At 42.6% G+C, this 19,510-nt stretch overlaps 1 protein-coding gene across 3 annotated transcripts; it reads left to right on the forward strand.

The window, feature by feature from the left end:
• The first annotated feature begins 44 nt into the window (after nt 1-44).
• Nucleotides 45-19,395, forward strand: st3gal5 (ST3 beta-galactoside alpha-2,3-sialyltransferase 5). 3 transcript variants are annotated; one of them, XM_079744739.1, is made up of 8 exons: nt 45-229; nt 1,665-2,476; nt 3,001-3,121; nt 5,844-6,053; nt 8,295-8,428; nt 9,862-10,048; nt 11,391-11,477; nt 18,221-19,395. In XM_079744739.1, exons 2-8 carry the CDS (start codon nt 2,433-2,435, stop codon nt 18,476-18,478), a joined length of 1,041 nt encoding a protein of 346 aa, XP_079600865.1. In that variant the 5' UTR covers nt 45-229; nt 1,665-2,432; the 3' UTR covers nt 18,479-19,395. The 3 variants fall into 3 exon arrangements, with proteins under 3 accessions (XP_079600865.1, XP_079600863.1, XP_079600864.1); XM_079744737.1 differs by having other exon boundaries at nt 50-229; nt 11,391-11,549; XM_079744738.1 differs by having other exon boundaries at nt 52-229; nt 1,665-1,736; nt 11,391-11,549.
• Nucleotides 19,396-19,510: the final 115 nt, after the last annotated feature.

Consider the following 19,510-nt stretch of genomic DNA (forward strand, 5'->3'; position numbering starts at 1 on the left):
CCCTCTATCTCCCATAGATTCCTGTCTCTCTCACTCATAAAGAATGCAAATGAAAAAAAATTCTTAAAAAAAATAGAAATGAAGAGGGCTTTTATTGTGGCAGCAGCGTAACGGAAGCGGGGCAGTACTTGGCCAATCAGCGGCCGCGTACCAGACGGCGCAGCTGGGGATCGCTCAGATGATCAGATGCGCTGGGTCGTCGAGGAGAACTGAATCCGTAAGAACACTGGTAAGGATCATTCTGTCATCTATTACAGGCTGTTGTATCTTCGTATTCATGACGGGTTTGGGGTTATTAATACGTTTATAGCGGGTTGCATGCATTCATGACGGGTTTGGGGTTATTAACACGTTTTTATCAGGCTGCAGGTGAAACCCCGCTTTTAACTACTCTTTATCGCGGAGTGCGGTTGGTCTAACGGCAACGACTTTAAAGGTTAATACAGAGCATGTAAGAAACCTCTATATAACTGGTTGTATATATATATAACTGGTTTAAAACCTAATCCTTTATTTAAGGTGTGTATTTATATATAACTGGTTATAAATCTCATCCTTTTATATAAGGTATATATATATATATATATATATATATATATATATATAAACTGATGTTATTTATGATTTGACAATAATATATATTAATATAATATATAATGATATCAATATTAACGGGTGGGTTATTACCTATTAAAGAGTTTTGAGGCTAATCTAATCCAAACTGAGGGAGCTACAGAAGGATAAGGCGACCATGTCAACATATTCACACCACATGATACAATCTATCTCAAAATACCAAGAGTGTTGAAGCATGGTAGGGACATCATTGTAAGTGTATATTATAAGTGTTTTGATGACGATCCGTAAAAGATTAATGAATGTAATCCAGAAAGGGATTCGATCAGTACTGTGTTGTGTGTAATTGATCTCTGAAGTATCGATGCACCATTGCTTTTGTCGAAAAAGAGACTGAAAGTAAAAGGAGACTATCTGCTCACCATACAAGGGCTTAAAGTGTTTCATCCGGAAGGCTCAATAAGAGAGTTTTCGAAGATCCATGATGTTCCGTATAGAGAGCCGTTTATTTGTGACCCCATGAAACGGTCTGAGCTCCTCAGAGAACTGAGCGGTTAAATGTCTTCAAATGTCTTTACCAGATAGTTAATCTGTATGGGATCGGTCCTCCTGTCTTGTCCAGATAGTTAACCTCTAGAGATAGGTTCTCCTCTCAAGTTAACCTGTAGAGATAGGTCCTCCTCTCAAGTTAACCTGTAGAGATCGGTTCTCCTGTATTTGCCAGATAGTTCACCTCTAGAAATAGGTCGTCCCCTCAAGTTAACCTGTAGAGATCGGTCCTCCTGTATTTACAGTGTCCGTTCTTCCTCTCAGGGCTTTGTTACGTAGGTTGACAGCTTTCTCAGTATGGCATTACCTCTAATCTTGGCTGTAACTAGTCCCCTTGTGCACTTGTTGTGATCCTCTTCTGCTGCTCATTGCATTTCGTTGTACGTTGTATAATGACAATAAAGCTTTCTATTCTATTCTATTCTTCTTCTTCTTCTTTGATCCTCTTCCTCTGTGATCCTCTTCTTCCTGTTATCTTCTTCCTCCTCTGCAATCCTCTTCCTCCTCTGCGATCCTCTTCCTCTGCTTCCATTGCGCAGACGGAGGGCTGCCTCGATGTTCTGCTGAAACCGGGTCGTGATGAGGTGGCCCAAGCACCTGAGCACCTACAGGTAATACTCCCGGCAGCAGAACTCCAAGGCAGGGCTCGGTCTGGGGCCTCTGTGGGAAACTTGACTCACAGACGTGAAGCCGGGGATGAGCTGTGGTGTTTACCGCGCCGTTCTGTGTGGAGGATGAGTATGTGTGTGTGTGTTTATGTATGCTTATACATACATATATATATATATACACACACTTGATCACTGGGCCACTTCTCTTTGTTTATATTTGCATTTATACACTTTAAAATAATGTGAAGTACTGGTACTATGTCGCTTTATCATTTGCACTTTGCAATTTATATTGTTTATACTGTCTGTTTTGTTTGCCCTGTTTGTTCTGTTTGTCTTTACTTTAGCATTTACTTAGCGTCTGTTTTAGTTTTCATTAGTGCTTTGTATTTTTATTGTATTGTATCCTATTCTGAGTTTTCAACTGCTGCTGGGCTGCTGTGACAAAGAAATGTACCGTCCGGGGGATGAATAACGTTGTTATCTTATCCTTATAACGAGGCTCTGCGGCTCGTCAGGGGTGCACGCCATGAGGAACTCAATCCTGCATGAGAAACATGATCTTTATCACAGTGTGTCCAAGCCATCAGGGCTTCAGAAAGGCTGATGCTGGCAATGCTCTTAAAGCTCTTAATGCTCTGGACAATTGTCCACAGTTTCTGGTTGTTAATGAAAACTTAGAAGGGAAGATCGATTATGAACAGAAGGTGCTACACCGTTCCGAACCAGAATGCAGTTTGGTGAGAGGATCTTTATTTATTTTTGATAAGTGCTGTCCATTATTCCCTGTAGAAAGTTCAGGAGCTTTCATGGTGTTTAGATCGTAGACATTCTTAAATAAATTCAATTTGCAAACAGGGCTTTAGCAGTTTTGGAATAGGATTAGATCATAACATTACATCAGAATAGGCTGATATTTGATCTCACAATGTTTTGGCATTGTTCACCCGATTATCGTACATGACCAGGGTTACAACCTGCTGCTCTTTTCTCCCTGTTTTTCATGGTGCTTTACAACGTATATCTAACATAATGTAAAATACAATAGATGAACAACTGTACTTCCAAGTTAATTTGGACTGAACCCATTAAAAGATTTCTGTTGAGGGTTAGAAAAGTTTAATTTAAATGTTAATTTAAACAACTTAGGCATTTTATTGTATTATTATAAGCAATCAAGTAATCGATTGATCAATAAACCATGGAAATAAGAAGTTATAGGTTGTGTGTGTGTGTGTATGGATGTTTTTTCCCTGTTTGCCAGGCGGGTGTTGTTTCCTGTTGTGATCTTGGGTTTCGTGAGTCTGGGGATCGTCTCGCTTCCCCTATTTGAGACGGAAAGCCCCAAGCCTCTTAAGTTGCACATCAACCCTGCACACCAACAGGTAAACCCAAAGAAAACAGTTTACAGGCTGAACCAACTCAGATTCACCTTGTTGTTCCATGTCAAAAACAAACATAAATACAGAAGTTGAAAGTGGCTGTGTTAATTGATTGATTAAATGGAAAGGGAAAAACAACACATGGACCAAAACATGAAGGACTAACGCACAGCACATGGACTACAATATTGAGGAAAAAAGGGGAATAAAATAAATAAAACAAGGGATAAGTTCCCAGACAATAATAACAACATAACAACTGATGATTGTGTTCTGACAGATGATGTGTGGATAGACTTAAGTCCCAGGGAAGTCACCAGGCTTTATAAAAGAACAAACATAAATAAGATACACCCTGACGCTGTATCAGCTTTCCTTTTGAAGACGTGAGGAATTTACACCAGCCTGGGTCTCTGTCTTCCAAAGCTCTGTGGATTCAAAACAGTCCATATCTCAGTATGGACCATATTAAACAGTCCATATTAAACAGTCCGACCTCTATTGTAATGACGGGGCTCAAGAAGAGAACTACTGGTGGCGATAGCACAAACACGAGTTTAACAAAGAGTCTGACTCAGACCAAGAGTGGATCCAAAAGCCACAGACTTCCTCCACACAGCGCTAGCGTGCTGTTGTAGTTCTGCTTCTTGAAGCATTTTTAAAAAATTAGGCCTTTTTAGAAATTAAATGTCTTCGCCATGACAGTACCATCTAAATGTTACGTGATGGTGCATCGCCAGTTTAACGTTGTCTGGCAGGAACCCTGTTTTATATTGATGCAACCTCGGAAAATATGACCTTGCATCCACATGATAAATGGTCTCATTCTGTGATGGAGGGTATATTACCTTACCGAATCTCACCTTGGTTTGGTAACATATGTTACGTTGAAATCACAAATAAATTGACAAAGTGATATTTGTTCATTAACAATAATTGCATGTATTTTCATGTGGTAGCCTTTATGTCTAGGAAGATATCCCCTTGGGACAAATTAAGTATAAAACTATGTACGAAAAAGGCATGGAAAAAACTCACCACAAATGGAAGTCTGACAGGAAAAACCCCAAAGCTGATGAATACATTAGAACATTTAAAAGGTTTAGGGTTGTAGATTGTAAAACTGCACAGACCTTTCCTCTAAGGTGTGGGATGGTTTTGGGATGATATATTCAGCACATGGTAACACACATTGCAGAAAGACAGCAATTTAAATTCCAGTTGGAAGGAGCTTCCCATACAGAGTCCATCATTGTTTTGTTTGCCATCTTTCACCTTAAGGATTAATGGGTGCCTTTTTAATAGAAATGTCGACACACGATAATTCAATAGCAAAAAGTCTCTGTGGTCAATTGTAAGCAAAATTACAGGCCTTTTTGCCATCCAAAATATACTTGGCTTACTCAACCCAATTATTTTTTTGAAATGGATAAGCAAAGATAAAGTTGGTGTTGCAGTGGTTGCCAACCCGTCGACTGCTATTGACTGGTAGATCTTTGGCCTGCTTTTGCTAGTTAGTGTTTTCTTTGTTGCAAAATTTTTAAAGCTGGACCAAAGCATTTCATGTAATTCAAATACAATTAGCCTAATAAAAGGCCTTGAGTCTGAAGTAATATCCGGGCTGTCTTTTTCCTTTTTCTTTATCTGCCTTCAGTGGGTAGAGAGCAGGATCTTGCCTTTCACCATGTAGGTTTAAAAAGTGACCGAAAATAAGTACAATTCTGACACTTCCTCTTACCGAGGTTCGGGATCTTGGGCTGAAAAGGTTGGTAGAGCTGGGCTGTTGTAGAGTGAAGACAAGACTCATCTGAAAGAATTCTGCCCTCTTTCAACACGCTCTTTTGTTTTGCAAGCAAAGTACTAAAATCACAGCGGTGAGTTTCTCATTGAGATTTTAATGAGACTTTTACCAGGTTAAATAAACGCAGAGTTACATATTTAGTGATACCTGGGCCCTACCCTGAGCATGAAAGTGCTGCGTCATGTCACGTCAACACTAACCTGAGATCTCAACTCCCATCCGATGCTAGATTGAAACATGCCATACCAGATTGATGTGTGTATTCAAGCTCACATTTCTATGATAAGCCACGGGTGTTCACCAACGAGTTCATCCCCTTTGTGTGTCTGTCTGTCTGTCTGTCTGTCTGTCTGTCTGTCTGTCTGTCTGTGTGTGTGTGTGTGTGTGTGTGTGTGTGTGTGTGTGTGTGTGTGTGTGTGTGTGTGTGTGTGTGTGTGTGTGTGTGTGTGTGTGTGTGTGTGTGTGTACTGAAGGAGATCATGTGCTTCTTTAAATCTTGCTATGTTATTACTATGTAAGAACCTTTCCTTTGTTCCCTCATTATCAGCAGAAAGCTCCACTGAGCTTGAGCCTCAGAGATGATCGTGTAATGTAGCTCTGGCGGATGCTTCCGCGCTACCTGATCAATAAAAGAGCTTAGTTACCGAGAAGCCTTTTGATTGACATAACCGAAATGTGACTACCACTCTACTGAGAAATGTAGTTAAACTTGTAGCGCCAAAGTTAAAGTCACCTTTCAAGTTTCAAAATATGTGCCAGACACACAGAGGAATCTAAATTGCTTTTATCTCCAATCCACGGTGCAATAAGAACAAAAGGATAAAATTTGGTTCGATAATAAATCGTTTGTGTCCAGATGTTAATGTACATCGTCTCCCCTTTAACGGGCCGCTCACAGTCTCCTGTTGTTTTTTTTTCCTCCAGCGGGTCCACGAGTACGTGCAGAGCGTACTGCAACAGAAGTGTCGTCCCGGCAATGCCCGACGGAGTCTGCTGGACAGGCTTCCTGCTTCTGGTCATGTGACCCAGCCTTTCCTGGGGAGTGATGCGCCGCTCCCCGATGACCTCTTCCTCTTCCCGCCGCCCTTTGGGTTCAGAGGTCTGCGGGACAAGCTGGAAGACACACTTAGGCTGGTGGGGGCAATATATATCTACTGATTATATCTTTGAGGGACCCCAACATCTCTGGTGCTTGCAAAGACATTCACCAGGGGGAATCACCCAATGTCCCTCAATGGAAGGGATATATAGATATATCACATGGCAAATCACACGCAACAAATGAAGGGATGTAGAATGACCCGACACCATTCAAAGTCCACAGGAGGAAATGTGATTTCAACCTGGTAACACAATGCCTATCATTTCTTTGCTCAGTTGGGCGCTCGTTGGCTAGATCATCAAAATGTGATCTATTTTGTGAGGTCTGGGTAGACGATTGCATTTCAGTCAAAGGTTATGAAGGGATGAATAATAATGTGTTTTTGACGTTGACTGGTGGCCATTCAAGTCCCGCCACAAACAACATACACAAATCCCCCTTATCCACTGTCAGTACCAGCTCAACTCGCCACAAATAAGCGTGGCACGACTTGGGTTTGGTCCCAGGCACGTCGTGTTTCCATCTAAAATAGGATCTCTTCAACGTGGGCGGGTCGTCAGAGCACGCATGCACGAAACTGCAGTGACGTACTTCTCCCCGCGAATTATAAACAGACGGGGCTACACACAGGAGCGTCACGGCCCACGGCGTGTTCTCGCACACTGACCCTGCCGTGTTCAATAATCAATCACTATTGCTGACTAGAGGTGGATTCAATGATTCGTTTACGTGAACCACTTCGCGTCAGTCAGTTCGCCAAGATGAGTCGTTCGCGAATCGTTCGTTCGTTCGTTCGTTCAGCCCAGTTTCCGGTTCAGTCCAGTTTCCGTTTCCGGTAGCGGTGAATCGCATCATGCAATGCACCCATTGCATGGTTCTCAGCTGAGTCAGTCAGACTCAGTGCTACCGGAAACTCGACTGAACTGGTTCAGTCGAGTTTCCGGTGAATCGAATGGCGAATCGAATCACTTTATCCTGAAAGTTGAGTCAATATCGTTAATTTTATATATTAAAAAAATACCCGAGATAAAGGAACAATGTGAAACCCTAACCCTAAAATGTAAACACCAGGCTACTTGACAAGAAAATGTAACGGACCACCTGAGGCTTTACTTCACCTCAGAGATAATGCGTTAGTTAATAATGATATGCCTTGCGGCATATCATGCGGCATCACCTGCGCATAGTGCTGCTGCGTAGGCCTACATGGACGTTCCAAGTATGTTTACTTCATGTATCGTTGAAGCTAACTAAGTAAAGCCTAGTTATAACTATAACCTGCTCCTGGTGCAGTGCAAGCAACAGTGTGTGCCGTGAGTAGCCTCGGTCCCTCGTCTTCCTGAACGAACTGTCTGCGAGTCGTGGGTCTGGGAGGAGTCAATTCTGAGTCACGAACGACGCGAACGAGACGACCGACGCGAACGAGACGACCGACGCGATCGACGCGACCGACGCGAACGAGAGAGAAGAACCAGTTCGGATCGTTCGTTCTAACGATTCGTTCGTTCGAACGAATCAGTTCGCGACCGAACCACCTCTATTGCTGACTGAACGCTGATGCTAGTATTTAAAGATGCCGGTCTTCTGCCGAGAATGGAATCCCCCTCTGAAATCGCAACCCCTCTCCGCGTGAATGCGCTATAGCTTATCGCGTCTGTGCTTTCTAGGGTCACATCATGCATACATGTATGACTTGTTACTAAACTATTACGTATTTTAGTGCCCCTCGTAGTTCATTATCGTGAATGTGACATCTTACGTTGTGGGTTGCCTATACAATGTAACATCGCTTTCTGTGACAAGTTGCTCATCTTGTGATGATATGATATAAACACTGCTATAAGCTATAAACCCGCTCGGACGTCGCGCTCGTCCAGTGTCGTCACTCTCTGGCTAATCAGTAGCCAGCACCTTTTTACGTCACACAAAATGATCAGATCAGCTCGCTTGGAACCTCGACGGAGGTGAGACTAAAAAAGTACCAGGTACCTAATTTTGGCGATCGAAACGCAAAAAAAGGCGGGCCGAGTCGAGGAAAGTTGAGCTGCTAAAGGCAAAAGAAATCCAAAGTTAGAATGCAGAAGTGACTTAAGATATTTCCATAAAGAAATACAAAAGCACAAAGCAACATCTGCTGTCATGGGTTATTCTTTGGTCCTCCCTAGGGGGGGTTAATGAAACCGTCTCAATGCAGTCGGATGGCTGATCCCAAACACACAGTGTTCCCTCTATCCTCCCCACACAGACAGCCTGTTGTCCTCTGTCCTCTGCAGCTGCCCCGCACTGAGCCGCCCCGGCCAAAGAAGGGCCCCGGGGCCTGCCGCCGCTGTGTGGTCATGGGAAACGGAGGCATTCTGAGAAACATGGAGCTGGGCCCGCTTATCGACCGCTTCGATACAATAATCAGGTCGGCATGCTTTGGTTTTGTCTGTCTCTATTGATGATGATGATGTTGTTGTGTTTGTGGTTCTGGAGCAGCGGCCCTCTCTCCCATCGGTGAGTCAGTCACTGAAGAATGTGGCTGGAATGTGAATTATGAAAGAACAAATGAACTGTGTGTTAATTTGACCTTATCCCTTGAAGCTGCCGTGGCTAAGGCTTAAGGATGTAAGAGAGAGACTATGGCCCTGTTTCAAAGAGCAGGTTTTGATTTGAAGTATCAGCTTAAACCAGAGCACTCCCCTTGACTGAATTTTCAGTTTCTGAACAGCTGACTTCAATCTCGAAGAACAAGGTCACTCAACTTCTACTGGGTGGAACCTGAAAAAACGCACGTTTATGATAGGCTTCAAAAGCCATCATCAATTGCATCTTGAAATTGTGATAAATCAGGGAATCCCAAGCTATCAATGCCATTTCAGTGCCTCTATTGGTTGAAACCTAGTGGGTTCATTTTCAGTACATCACCGTGAAAAGGCTGTCTCTGTGAGACTAGCTGAAGCCAGTGTAACAAAACGCGTATTAACTATATTCATCTATTTGTGTTGGAAAAACAAAACACAATGGCATGAGATATGAGGGTGTGTGCATACACACACACATTTGTTTATTATGGCCAGCTAGGGCTTTAATAGCCACCATTGATTGGTAGAAATGTTCTAACTATTGATTGTTAGGAGTCCTAACCACAATGTGTGTGTGTGTGTGTGTGTGTGTGTGTGTTTGTGTGTGTGTGTGTAGAGAGTTGTCCTTAACTTGTATTCTAGGGCTACACTTCCTCTCCACAACAGACTTGCTTTAGCCATGGTGTCTGTATCTGTAACACCCATAGACTTTAGGTAGGCTACAGCCTGCTAATAAGATACCTAACGTACAATAATCCCTTCTTACTGACCTTTGTGGCGCGTCCTAACCCGTTTCGACTGTGATGATTCAGAAGCAGAAGATTTATAAGAACAGCTCAGTAGCCCAGGCTATATGCCTGGGCTGGAAAACCTATTCATCGTAGAGGTTTATTGACGGTGATACATGAACTGGTGCTCCGTGTTGCCATTCAACACACACAAAGACACACTCCCTGATAGTGTTTGGTGATGGCCGAGCCGAATCAGTTGGACTCAGGTAGACAACCACTAGACGATGACCAAAACACCATTATTACCAATAGCATATGACTTTAGTGCATCGGCCAGATTTTTAAAATGCACAACCCAAATAAACGTCCCCTCCTTCCCTTATTTCTCGGCCACCACTTTGAAAAGTGTTTTGTTCACTCAGCTTTGACTGCCAGGCAAGATATATTCAACCAAACCCAACATCAGAGGCGCCGATTGGTCACAAATTAACCCAGCCCTAAGAGATAAATGAATTGACCCATTTCTTTTTCTGTAACCATAACAGATTAAACAGCGGGCCTCTGGGCGAATTCAGCGGCGATGTGGGGAATCGAACCTGCATCAGGCTGAGCTACCCAGAGGGCACGCCACGCCAGTGGGTGGACCATGACCCCCAGCCTCTGTTTGTGGCTGTGGTTTACAAGGCAGTGGACCTCAGCTGGCTGTCTGCTATGATCAACAAACATACCGTGGTATGTATGTGTGTGTGCACATCCATCCACCTTTTAAACATGGTGGATGGATGGATTTATTATTATTATTACATTTGAATCATCTTTCAATCACTTTCTAAACTAAAGGGACTGATGATTCTCTTATTTCAATGTCAACATAGCATTTCATATGACTGTAGCGAGCTCTATGCAACACACAACCTAGGAGGCTACCAGTGACTTTTGCTGGGCTCCCCAGACCAGGACCCAGGCTGGTGGCTTTGGAAACCAGTTGGTTGTAAGTTTTGCAAACAATTAGACATGATGATGGAGATCCATGCTGCCATGCAGGAGATATTGACTGAATCCGAATACTCATACTTGACTGCTATATAGTAGTCACAAATATAGCGCGTCCGAATGCTCAGTACGCATTGTGTAGTAGGCAAAAAGTTTCAGAATGCGTACTATCACCACAGTATACAACGGTAGGTCGCTAAGTTGTCCCACAATTCAGCTGGAGTCTGGTAACCCAAGAAGAAGAAAAAAAAAAAATCTGTAAATTATCGCAGGTGACTTTAATTTTGCCGGCGTCTGATGTGCAGCGCACAGAGGGGAAATACGTAATCTCCAAACATCCGGTACGTTCTACGCATAGCTGTAGAACATACTACATTAGTCGGCCAAGTAGTAGACACTGCACAGAAATAGGATATACTTAATATTCGGATGCTCCCAGAGAGGGAGTGGTGTGATTCCTGGGTTTACCTTTACACCATAATTGTTTAATACTACAGCTATGCAGCCTCACCCAACCCCCATAGTCCAATAAGTCCGCCTCGGGGCCAGGTGAGGCTGCTTGAACCAGCCATCCCCCACACGCACTCCAAAAATACGATACACAAAAATACGATACACACGATACACATCAAATCAAAGACCTTTTTCAACAGTCATTGTTATTCACATCACAATCTGTGATGTTACCGCCTAGGTTGGCTAGGGCTTACTAACAGCTAGCTAACAGCTTCAGGCTGGTTGTGAACAGGAGACGGCTTCACAGGTTTTGGATACCAGTATGCAGTCCTGACAGGCATCATTATTAAGATTTTAGATGTAGCTATAAACGTTATAGGTTTACCTGGCAACAAGAGACTTTACTTTAACTGTATCGTCTATGTTTGAATGCTATCATGGAGACCCCTACGTTAGCATAACATGTGATGACCTTTACTTGAGTTCCACTCTATACACCCGTGACACACCTCTGACTCCAGAAATACAAAGGTTGAACACTGCTACGTCTTGGCAACATATATTGTCTGTACACGTTGTACAAATCAGGCTGGTAAAAAGCTGTTTCTTCCCTTGCGCCGCACAGGGTATTTGGAACAGGCTGTTCTTCTGGCAGAAGGTTCCGGATCGGATCCCGCTGGAGCCTCAGCGGTTCAGACTGCTGAACCTGCAGGTGATCAGAGAGACTGCCATGGGCCTGCTGCAGTACCCCCCTCCCCAGCGCCGCCTCTGGGGCTGGGACCCGGTAAGAGAGGACAGGCAGGGCTCATAGATCCTGACTACTGGCTCAGCTGGCAGAGTGGGGCCCTCACACGGCCAGGGCCTAGGGCAGGGCTATTCAACTTCAATAGCAAGTGGGCCAAATATGAAAATCACTGGGGGTTCGTGGGCCGCACAGAATATTTGTAAACTAATGTCTAAAAAATAACTCTTGATAATAGAGAACGAATGACACATACAGTATCCACTTTTTCCCCCACTTTAATACTTTCACAAAAGGGCTTTTATAACCAAGGTCCATATTTATATGAATGCTACATTCAAGATTAACAAAGCAAAGCCATCTGACCATAGATGGGACTGTTCACAACATAGATAGAGATAAACAATTTCAAACATAGCAGTCCATACTCAGTTAAAATTTGAGCTGGACAGTAAAACAGACAAAATAATGAACATAAAACTGAACTGTTTTCACAGAGACTGATATTGTTTTTTAACATGTTTTGACCAAAAGTTCTCCCTCAGACTGCAAGTTTTTAACACAAAGTAATTGCACATTCATCATTTAAAGGAGACATATTATGCCACCAGGTGTGAGTGTGATTAGCCTTACAAGCCATTTCGAAAATCTGCCCCATGTGACATCACTAGGGGGCGTGTCCACCTAGATCCGTGCTGGATAGATCAGTCTACCAGCCTACCCAGTGGACTGAAGTAAATGTTGCTCATCTATCCAGCACAGATCTAGGTGGACACGCCCCCTAGTGATGTCACATGGGGCAGATTTTAGAAACGGCTTGTAAGGCTAATCACACTCACACCTGGTGGTATAATATGTCCCCTTTAAGTCTGAGAGATGCTGTCATAGAAGACATTACCATTAGCATCACACTGCTGTCATTCTGAGCCTTTTCAGGTTAATGTGAAAAATTGCACTGCCTTGACCTTGCTATTTCAACATAGTTTGGCTCATATGTAGTCAGGGCAATCCTCAGACACTCGTGCAACTTTTCATTGGTCATGGAGCAACGTGCCCTTGTTTTTATGGCATTCATATGTGAAAAACTTGACTCGCATGTATAAGTGGACCCAAACATTGTCAGTATTAGCAAGGCCACTTTCCTCATTGTGGGGTACTGGTATTGGTTCACATGGTTAGACCAAAAGCTCTCTGCACCCTCAGACTGCAAGTACTGTTTTGAAGCAAAGGAGGATTGCACATCAACCATTTCCAACTGAAAGATGCTCTCATCAATAGAAGACATTACCTCTTTTACTTTTGCACAAAAGTCTGCCTCAGGTTTGATAGAAAAGGGGTCACGAGCAAAGTGCAATACCTCAATGGGAATGTTGAACCCTTTGAATCTCTCAGTAAAGTTCTCAGTCAGTTTTGTCATGAAATCTGTCATGACGGGCGTTATCCGTGCCTCCGGTGCTGTGTTCATGAATCCACGCAGTCTTGGAAAGTGCAGCAGTCCTGTTGCTGATAAGTCTGTTGTGAAAATGGTTAGCTTTGTTTTGAAAGCACAAAGCTTCTCAACCAAATCAGCAATAGACTTTTCTCGTCCCTGCAGTTCAAGATTCAGGGTGTTCAAGTGTTTGAAAATGTCACACAGAAAGTACACTTCTGCCATGAACTGTTCATCCAGCATGCGCTCCAGGAGGTTTGCTGCCCGTTTGTGTTTACACACGCGAAGGAAAGACACAATCTCCTGGTGGAGCTCACAGAAACGGTCCAAAACATTCCCCTTGCTAAGCCACCTGACATCGTTATGAACAAGCAAGTCCTTGTGTTCTGCAAACATGTCGGCAAGCATCATACGGAAAAGGCGGTGTTGTAGGCTGGAGGTTGAGCGGATGAAATTCACAATATTCATGACAGTGTCCATGGTGTTTTTCAGATCACCGCTCAACTTTGCACACAACACAGACTGATGAACGATGCAGTGTAAAAACTGCATGTGTGGAGCTATGGTTGATAGCCTCGCTGTCAGCCCTTGTAATCTACCAATCATTGCTGGAGCGCCATCGGTGACCAAAAGGCAAACTTTCTGTAAATCCAGTTCACGCTCGTCAAAAAATGCGACAATCTTTTGAAATATCGCCTCACCTGTGGTGTGTCCCTCCATCAGAATAAGCCCCACAAGTTCTTCTCTAAAGCACACTCCATCATGAAATCTGACATAAATGCATAGCTGAGCCATGTCAGTACAGTCGGTTGATTCATCCACAGCGATGCTCATAACATCGGTTTTTTTTAGGTTATCCAAAAGCTGCCTTGATACATCCTTTGCGAGTAATTCCACTCTGCGAAGAGTTGATGTATCCGAGAGAGGCACTTTTTTAATGGATGAGGTGACGCTTTCCCGCACTTTTTCATCAACAACCACTTCGTCAATGACAGCCAGCATACAATCTTTAACCGTCTCCGCCTCGGTAAAAGGCCTCTTCTGTCTGGTTAGTGTCCAGGCTACACGAAGGGATGCTATCATAGCCCTCTCCTGCTCCGTGCAAAAGCGACCAAGGACGGCCTGACCGTGTTGAAATGATGTTAGCAGACACTGTATTTTGCTTCGCCGTTCATCCGAGCCCTCCGGGAAACGAGCCGAAAACGAGCCGTGGTTTGACTTGTAGTGACGCTTCAAGTTGTATTCTTTCATCACAGACATGCATTCGTTGCACAGTAAACAGACCGGTTTCGTACTGGTCACGGCAGGCAAAATAAATAAATATTTGTCCGTCCATTCGCTCTGGAACTGGCGGTTTTCCGAGTCAATTTTCTGTTTCTTCGGTTTAGAGAGCGCCATGCTGGTGCCGAACCCTGTCACCCATGAGCTCAGGCAACTGCAGAGCAGCGCGGCAACTGCAGAGCAGCGCTGTGATTGGTGCGATTGGCTGCATTTGGCTGCGTGATTGGCTACGCATCACACGCCTAGTTCACGTGCGTGACATAGATATTTATGAGTTAGATCCGGTTAGATCCAGATCAGAGCCGTTGTTGATGTAATAATTTTAAGAAAATTAAAAAAAAATAATAATAATTAAATATTTTAATTTTTAAAAAAATATATATATATATTTTGTAATAATTTTCATCACTGTTATTTACTGGCAGTCTCGCGGGCCAGAAAATTTTTCAAACGGGCCGTATCCGGCCCGCGGGCCGCTAGTCGAATAGGCCTGTAGTATGGACTGCCGCATGTTTCTGATCTCATTGGCTTCAGTGGCTATGAGTGGTAATTCCAGTTTATGTGTTCGATCCTACTTTCTAGTGGCTATGTAAGGTAATTACGGCCTGTGTTCGATCCTACTTCCTAGTGGCTATGTATGGTAATTACGGCCTATGTGTTCGATCCTACTTCCTAGTGGCTATGTGTGGGTAGCTTTATGTGTTTAAAATACGTAACAATACACATTTAAGAGGACTGGGATTACCTATACTGTGACTAAGACACAGGCATTTTACAAAGCTCACAAAAAGGCTAATTTCCAAGTTGCAACAAAGACAGCTCAGAAATAATACATTTTCCACCAGAGAAAGTTTCCGCTCATGGTATTGTACGATTCTGAAAGTCAATTAACATCAGTTTCGACAAAAATTTTAACCTTAGCATAAATTCCACACAAATCGTCCACACTTAAAGTACAACCCTTTTTGTTTAGCAAATCTCTCATGCTGCTGATTGTCAGCTAGGTACTCAGTACGGGGAGGGGTCAGTAACAGCAGCAATGATTCACTTGTGATGACAATGGTGAGGAATGGGTCCCACCAATACTAGAGGGACGGGGGAGAACACATAGTTCAAAAGGCTCATCGTCATGAGCTGGCTGAACCACGGCCTCCTCACCGAATATATTATTATATTATCGTCAAAGTAAAGTAATTATTATATTATCGTCAAACGCAAAGAGCTATTGAATTAGTCAAGTGTCTGTTTCCGCAGACAGAAATCTGCAAAAGCTAAAGCTGGGTTTTTTCTGTGTCCCCCAAAAGTCCTGCACACACCCCAACAGAGTGGAACAATCAGGGCCCTCAGAGAGGGCCCCAGATATTCCAGAGATTTAAATTTTATTTCATTAATTCATTGTTTTACAATCAACGACTAAACACAATTTTCAGAGGAAATAAACCCTTCAAAACTGCGTGTTCAATTTGTTTTGGAACGTGAAGGGGTAAATCAAAGAAGCCCATTTATCAGAATGCTGCTGACTCTGCAATTGTTGGGAAGGAAAATGCTATGAGCTCTGTTAAGAATCAGAATCAGAATCTCTTTATTGTCATTGCACAAAGTGCAACGAAACTGGGGTAGAGGCTCTCAAAATAAGTGCTTTTTTAAAAAAATGATTTTTTTAAAACAAAAACAAAATGAGAAAATATTTTTTAAAAAAATATATATAGAATGTTAAAGAATTCAAAAACAAATATATATATTTATAAATGTCAGCCAATTTTAAAGGTCGGATTGGTATGATGCAATAATTTATAATTCTGCATAATTTAGAGAAATAACAGCTCTGGGGTAGAAACAGTTTTTTAGCCTGTTTGTTTTTGATCTGATTGCCCTGTAGTGCCTCTCAGAGGGCAACAGTTCAAACAGGTTATGGCCTGGGTGGGATGAGTCTCTCAGGATGCTATGAGCTCTCCTGAGGCAGGCTCTATTGTAGACATCCTCAAGAGAGAGAAGAGGACATCCAATGACTTGACCTGTTATGGGTGGGTCCGCTATAATTTCACAGAGGTTGAGTAATAGTAATTCAATGAGACTAATTTCAAATGACACTCAAATTGACCAATCATATCTTCCCTCTCAATGGGTGGGCTATGTTATCGCTAACTTTATGACAAGTTCCTCTTGCTGACACAATCCAATGAACTGGATATAAGCTTATGAGGCGGATTTGGTTTACTTCACAATGGCAGCAGCCATGAGTAACGTTACCGCAAGTGAGGAGGACATTAGTCATGTTTCGATCGAAAAGGGGAAGCAAATCTTTCGAAAGTTTGCAAAAAAGAAATTCAAATTAGGTGCGTTTCCATCAAGTTGTTGGAGCGGGAAAACTACACACATTACAGGGCTTGTCGTATGCTTTTGATAACATCCTCTCTTAGGTCCTGATATATAGTGGAATTGCGTTGTTTTCCATCTAAAATAGCTGTAATGTTTTTTTCTTCGATGAGAGCAAGGAAAAGTTTTACCTCTTCAGCGGCCCACACACGTATCTATTATTCACATTCAGGCCATCAGTTCCATGGACGTATTTAAATGATACATTGTTCATATTTATAATTTGAAATTCGTCGCAGCCTTTATACCACAGATACTAAAGGGTCTATAGCATATAACTGCGTTTTCTGATTACAGTTTAATGCATTTTTCACAATGTACCAGCTCTCGTTTTGAAGGCTGAACAGACAATTTGACTGGAATTACTTAGTTGGTGTCCTTATATCAGGGATTAATGGACACGGTATAATTAAAGGATATGCAAACATAGACATCCTATATCATATATATATGATATAAGATGTCAATGTATACAAACGCTTAAAAATATATATATATTGACACTACAAGTTGATGTCGGCAGGGTTGCTATGGCCGGTCGTTATGCGGAAATCGGAAGGACGTTGTCAGTCCTGTATGTTCAATGTTCGCTACGTAACAGCTGTTTCGAAAAATTGTGTTTCCATCTCCCATTTTGCGCATTTACTCTCTTTCGCATTTCTCAAAAACCACCTCAAGCGAGCGGATAAACTTTTTTGCGAATTAGAGAATTTTTATGCAAATATTGGTGTTTCCATCACCGTTTACTGATTCGATACTTCAAAATTCGCATAAAATCAGGGGGATGGAAACGCAGCTAGTGTTACTGATTTATTTTCTACACATTTTACTAGGTTAAGTTAATAACAGGAATTCATTTAATATATGAATTGTATTTTATTATATTAAGTTAATATACATTTCTATACATATGTCTATGTATTCTGAAGTGCACACACAGCTTGTGTGATGATGCGATTATTTGTCAGGCGGATTTGCATTTAGCTGTAGAGATAGATATTTTTAGTATTAGTACGTGCTGTTTGCTCGTTGCATTGGCTGGACTAGTGTATTCATTTGTGTTTCAGAGGACACAGTAAGCTACTATAGAGAGGACACAGTGAGCTACTATAGAGAGGACACAGTGAGCTGCTATAGAGATGGCAGCTACTATAGAGATGACAGCTGTGAGCTACTATAGGACTGACAGCTACTATAGAACGGGGGCACTGAGCTACTTTAGAAAGGACATAGTGAGCTACTACTGTATAGAGAGGACAACTACTATAGAGATGACACAGTGAGGTACTATAGAGAGGACACAGTAAGCTACTATAGAGAGTACAGAGTAAGCTACTAAAGAGAGTACACGGTAAGCTTAGCTGATGTTTTTCTATTTTCACGATGGGGAAGTGGGCCAGAGGGCCAAGGTTTAAATTCGATTTTCATAAATATCTGTATTTGTGCCCTACAAGCGCTTTGTAAACTAAGGCTTGTAATGGAATCTCTGTAAGATAAAGGGTTCTGTAAAAGTTCTAGTAGTCGTAGCAGCAGTTGTTTTATTACTTAGAGTTATAGTATAGTTTGTGGTTCTCCATGTTGCATAACAACATGTTCTGTGACCCCCCCCCCCCCCCCCCCCTGACAGAACGTCCCCACCCTGGGCATGTCGGCGCTCTCCCTGGCCAGCCTGCTGTGTGACGAGGTCAGCCTGGCGGGCTTTGGCTACAACATGTCCCAGCAGGGGGCGCCACTGCACTACTACGACCGGCTGCCCATGGCCGCCATGCTGCAGCAGAAGATGCACAACGTGGACCGGGAGCGGGAGCTGCTGCGGGAGCTGGTGAAAGGCGGGGCCATCAGCGATCTGACAGGGGGGCTGCACTGCTCCTTTTGCTCAGGCTGACAGGGGCGGGGGGCGGCGGGCGGCGGGGGTGGTGTGGGGTTGGCCCTACTGGGGCAACCTGGAGGGGCATGGCACCTGTCATGAGGAAAGGAAAAGGCAGTATGAGAACAATGTACAATTTTAGCTTTTAATGTGACAATTTTATTTGTATGACACAAATAATCCAAATAGGTGTTAAGAATAGAATATAAATGTTCTGGATCCATGAGTTTACTGATACAAATAAGCTGGCAATGCTTGGAATTAAAACGTTAAAGTATTTCGCCAGACGACGTACGGGATGAAGAGAAGGAAAGCTCTCGAACAAAGAAGGGAAGCCTCAGGCAAAGGTCTTCACCATAGATCAGGAGAAGACATTGGACACTTCTGTTGCCATGGTGAAGGACTTCCATTTTGCAAATCTGGGATGAAATTAAAACTGCACTGGTCGATGTTTGAGACTTTGTTAGAATATGAAACTTTTATTTTAATGTTTTGGTTTATTGACATTTTTAATTATATCTTAATGTCCTCTTATTGACCCTTTGTAAAGTCATTTTATTTTTTATCATTGATTTGGTATTCTAATCTGCTGCACACTCGATAGTGATATTTTGTGAAGTTTTTTTGAAAGAAAGTAATGTGAATGCGCTCTATTGTATGATTTACATGTTTGATCAATACCCTCCATTTGCGTTGTGTTGTACTTGAAGCCCTTTTACCCCTGAGGTCATTATATAACTTCAACTAGCACTAGCACTGTTATACATTGTTTTTGCTCATATTTCATAATTGAATACCACCCTTGATCATCTTATTAAAACCACTTTTACAGCGAGTAAATATCATGTGTATGATCAAATGTGCACTGATAATAGGACAATTGACTACCATGTTTCATAGCATAATGAATAACTAATAAAAGAAAAACAAATGCACTATCGAGCCACGCATACGTTCCTCTATACGTTGAGTTACTATCAATGTTAAACCAATAGGAAGTTGTCTTACTATGCTAAACGTCGTATCCTCTTGCTGATTGGCTGACGTGGG

Source organism: Pollachius pollachius (genome assembly GCF_949987615.1).
Source record: "Pollachius pollachius genome assembly, chromosome: 10".
NCBI classification, from domain to species: Eukaryota; Metazoa; Chordata; class Actinopteri; order Gadiformes; family Gadidae; genus Pollachius; species Pollachius pollachius.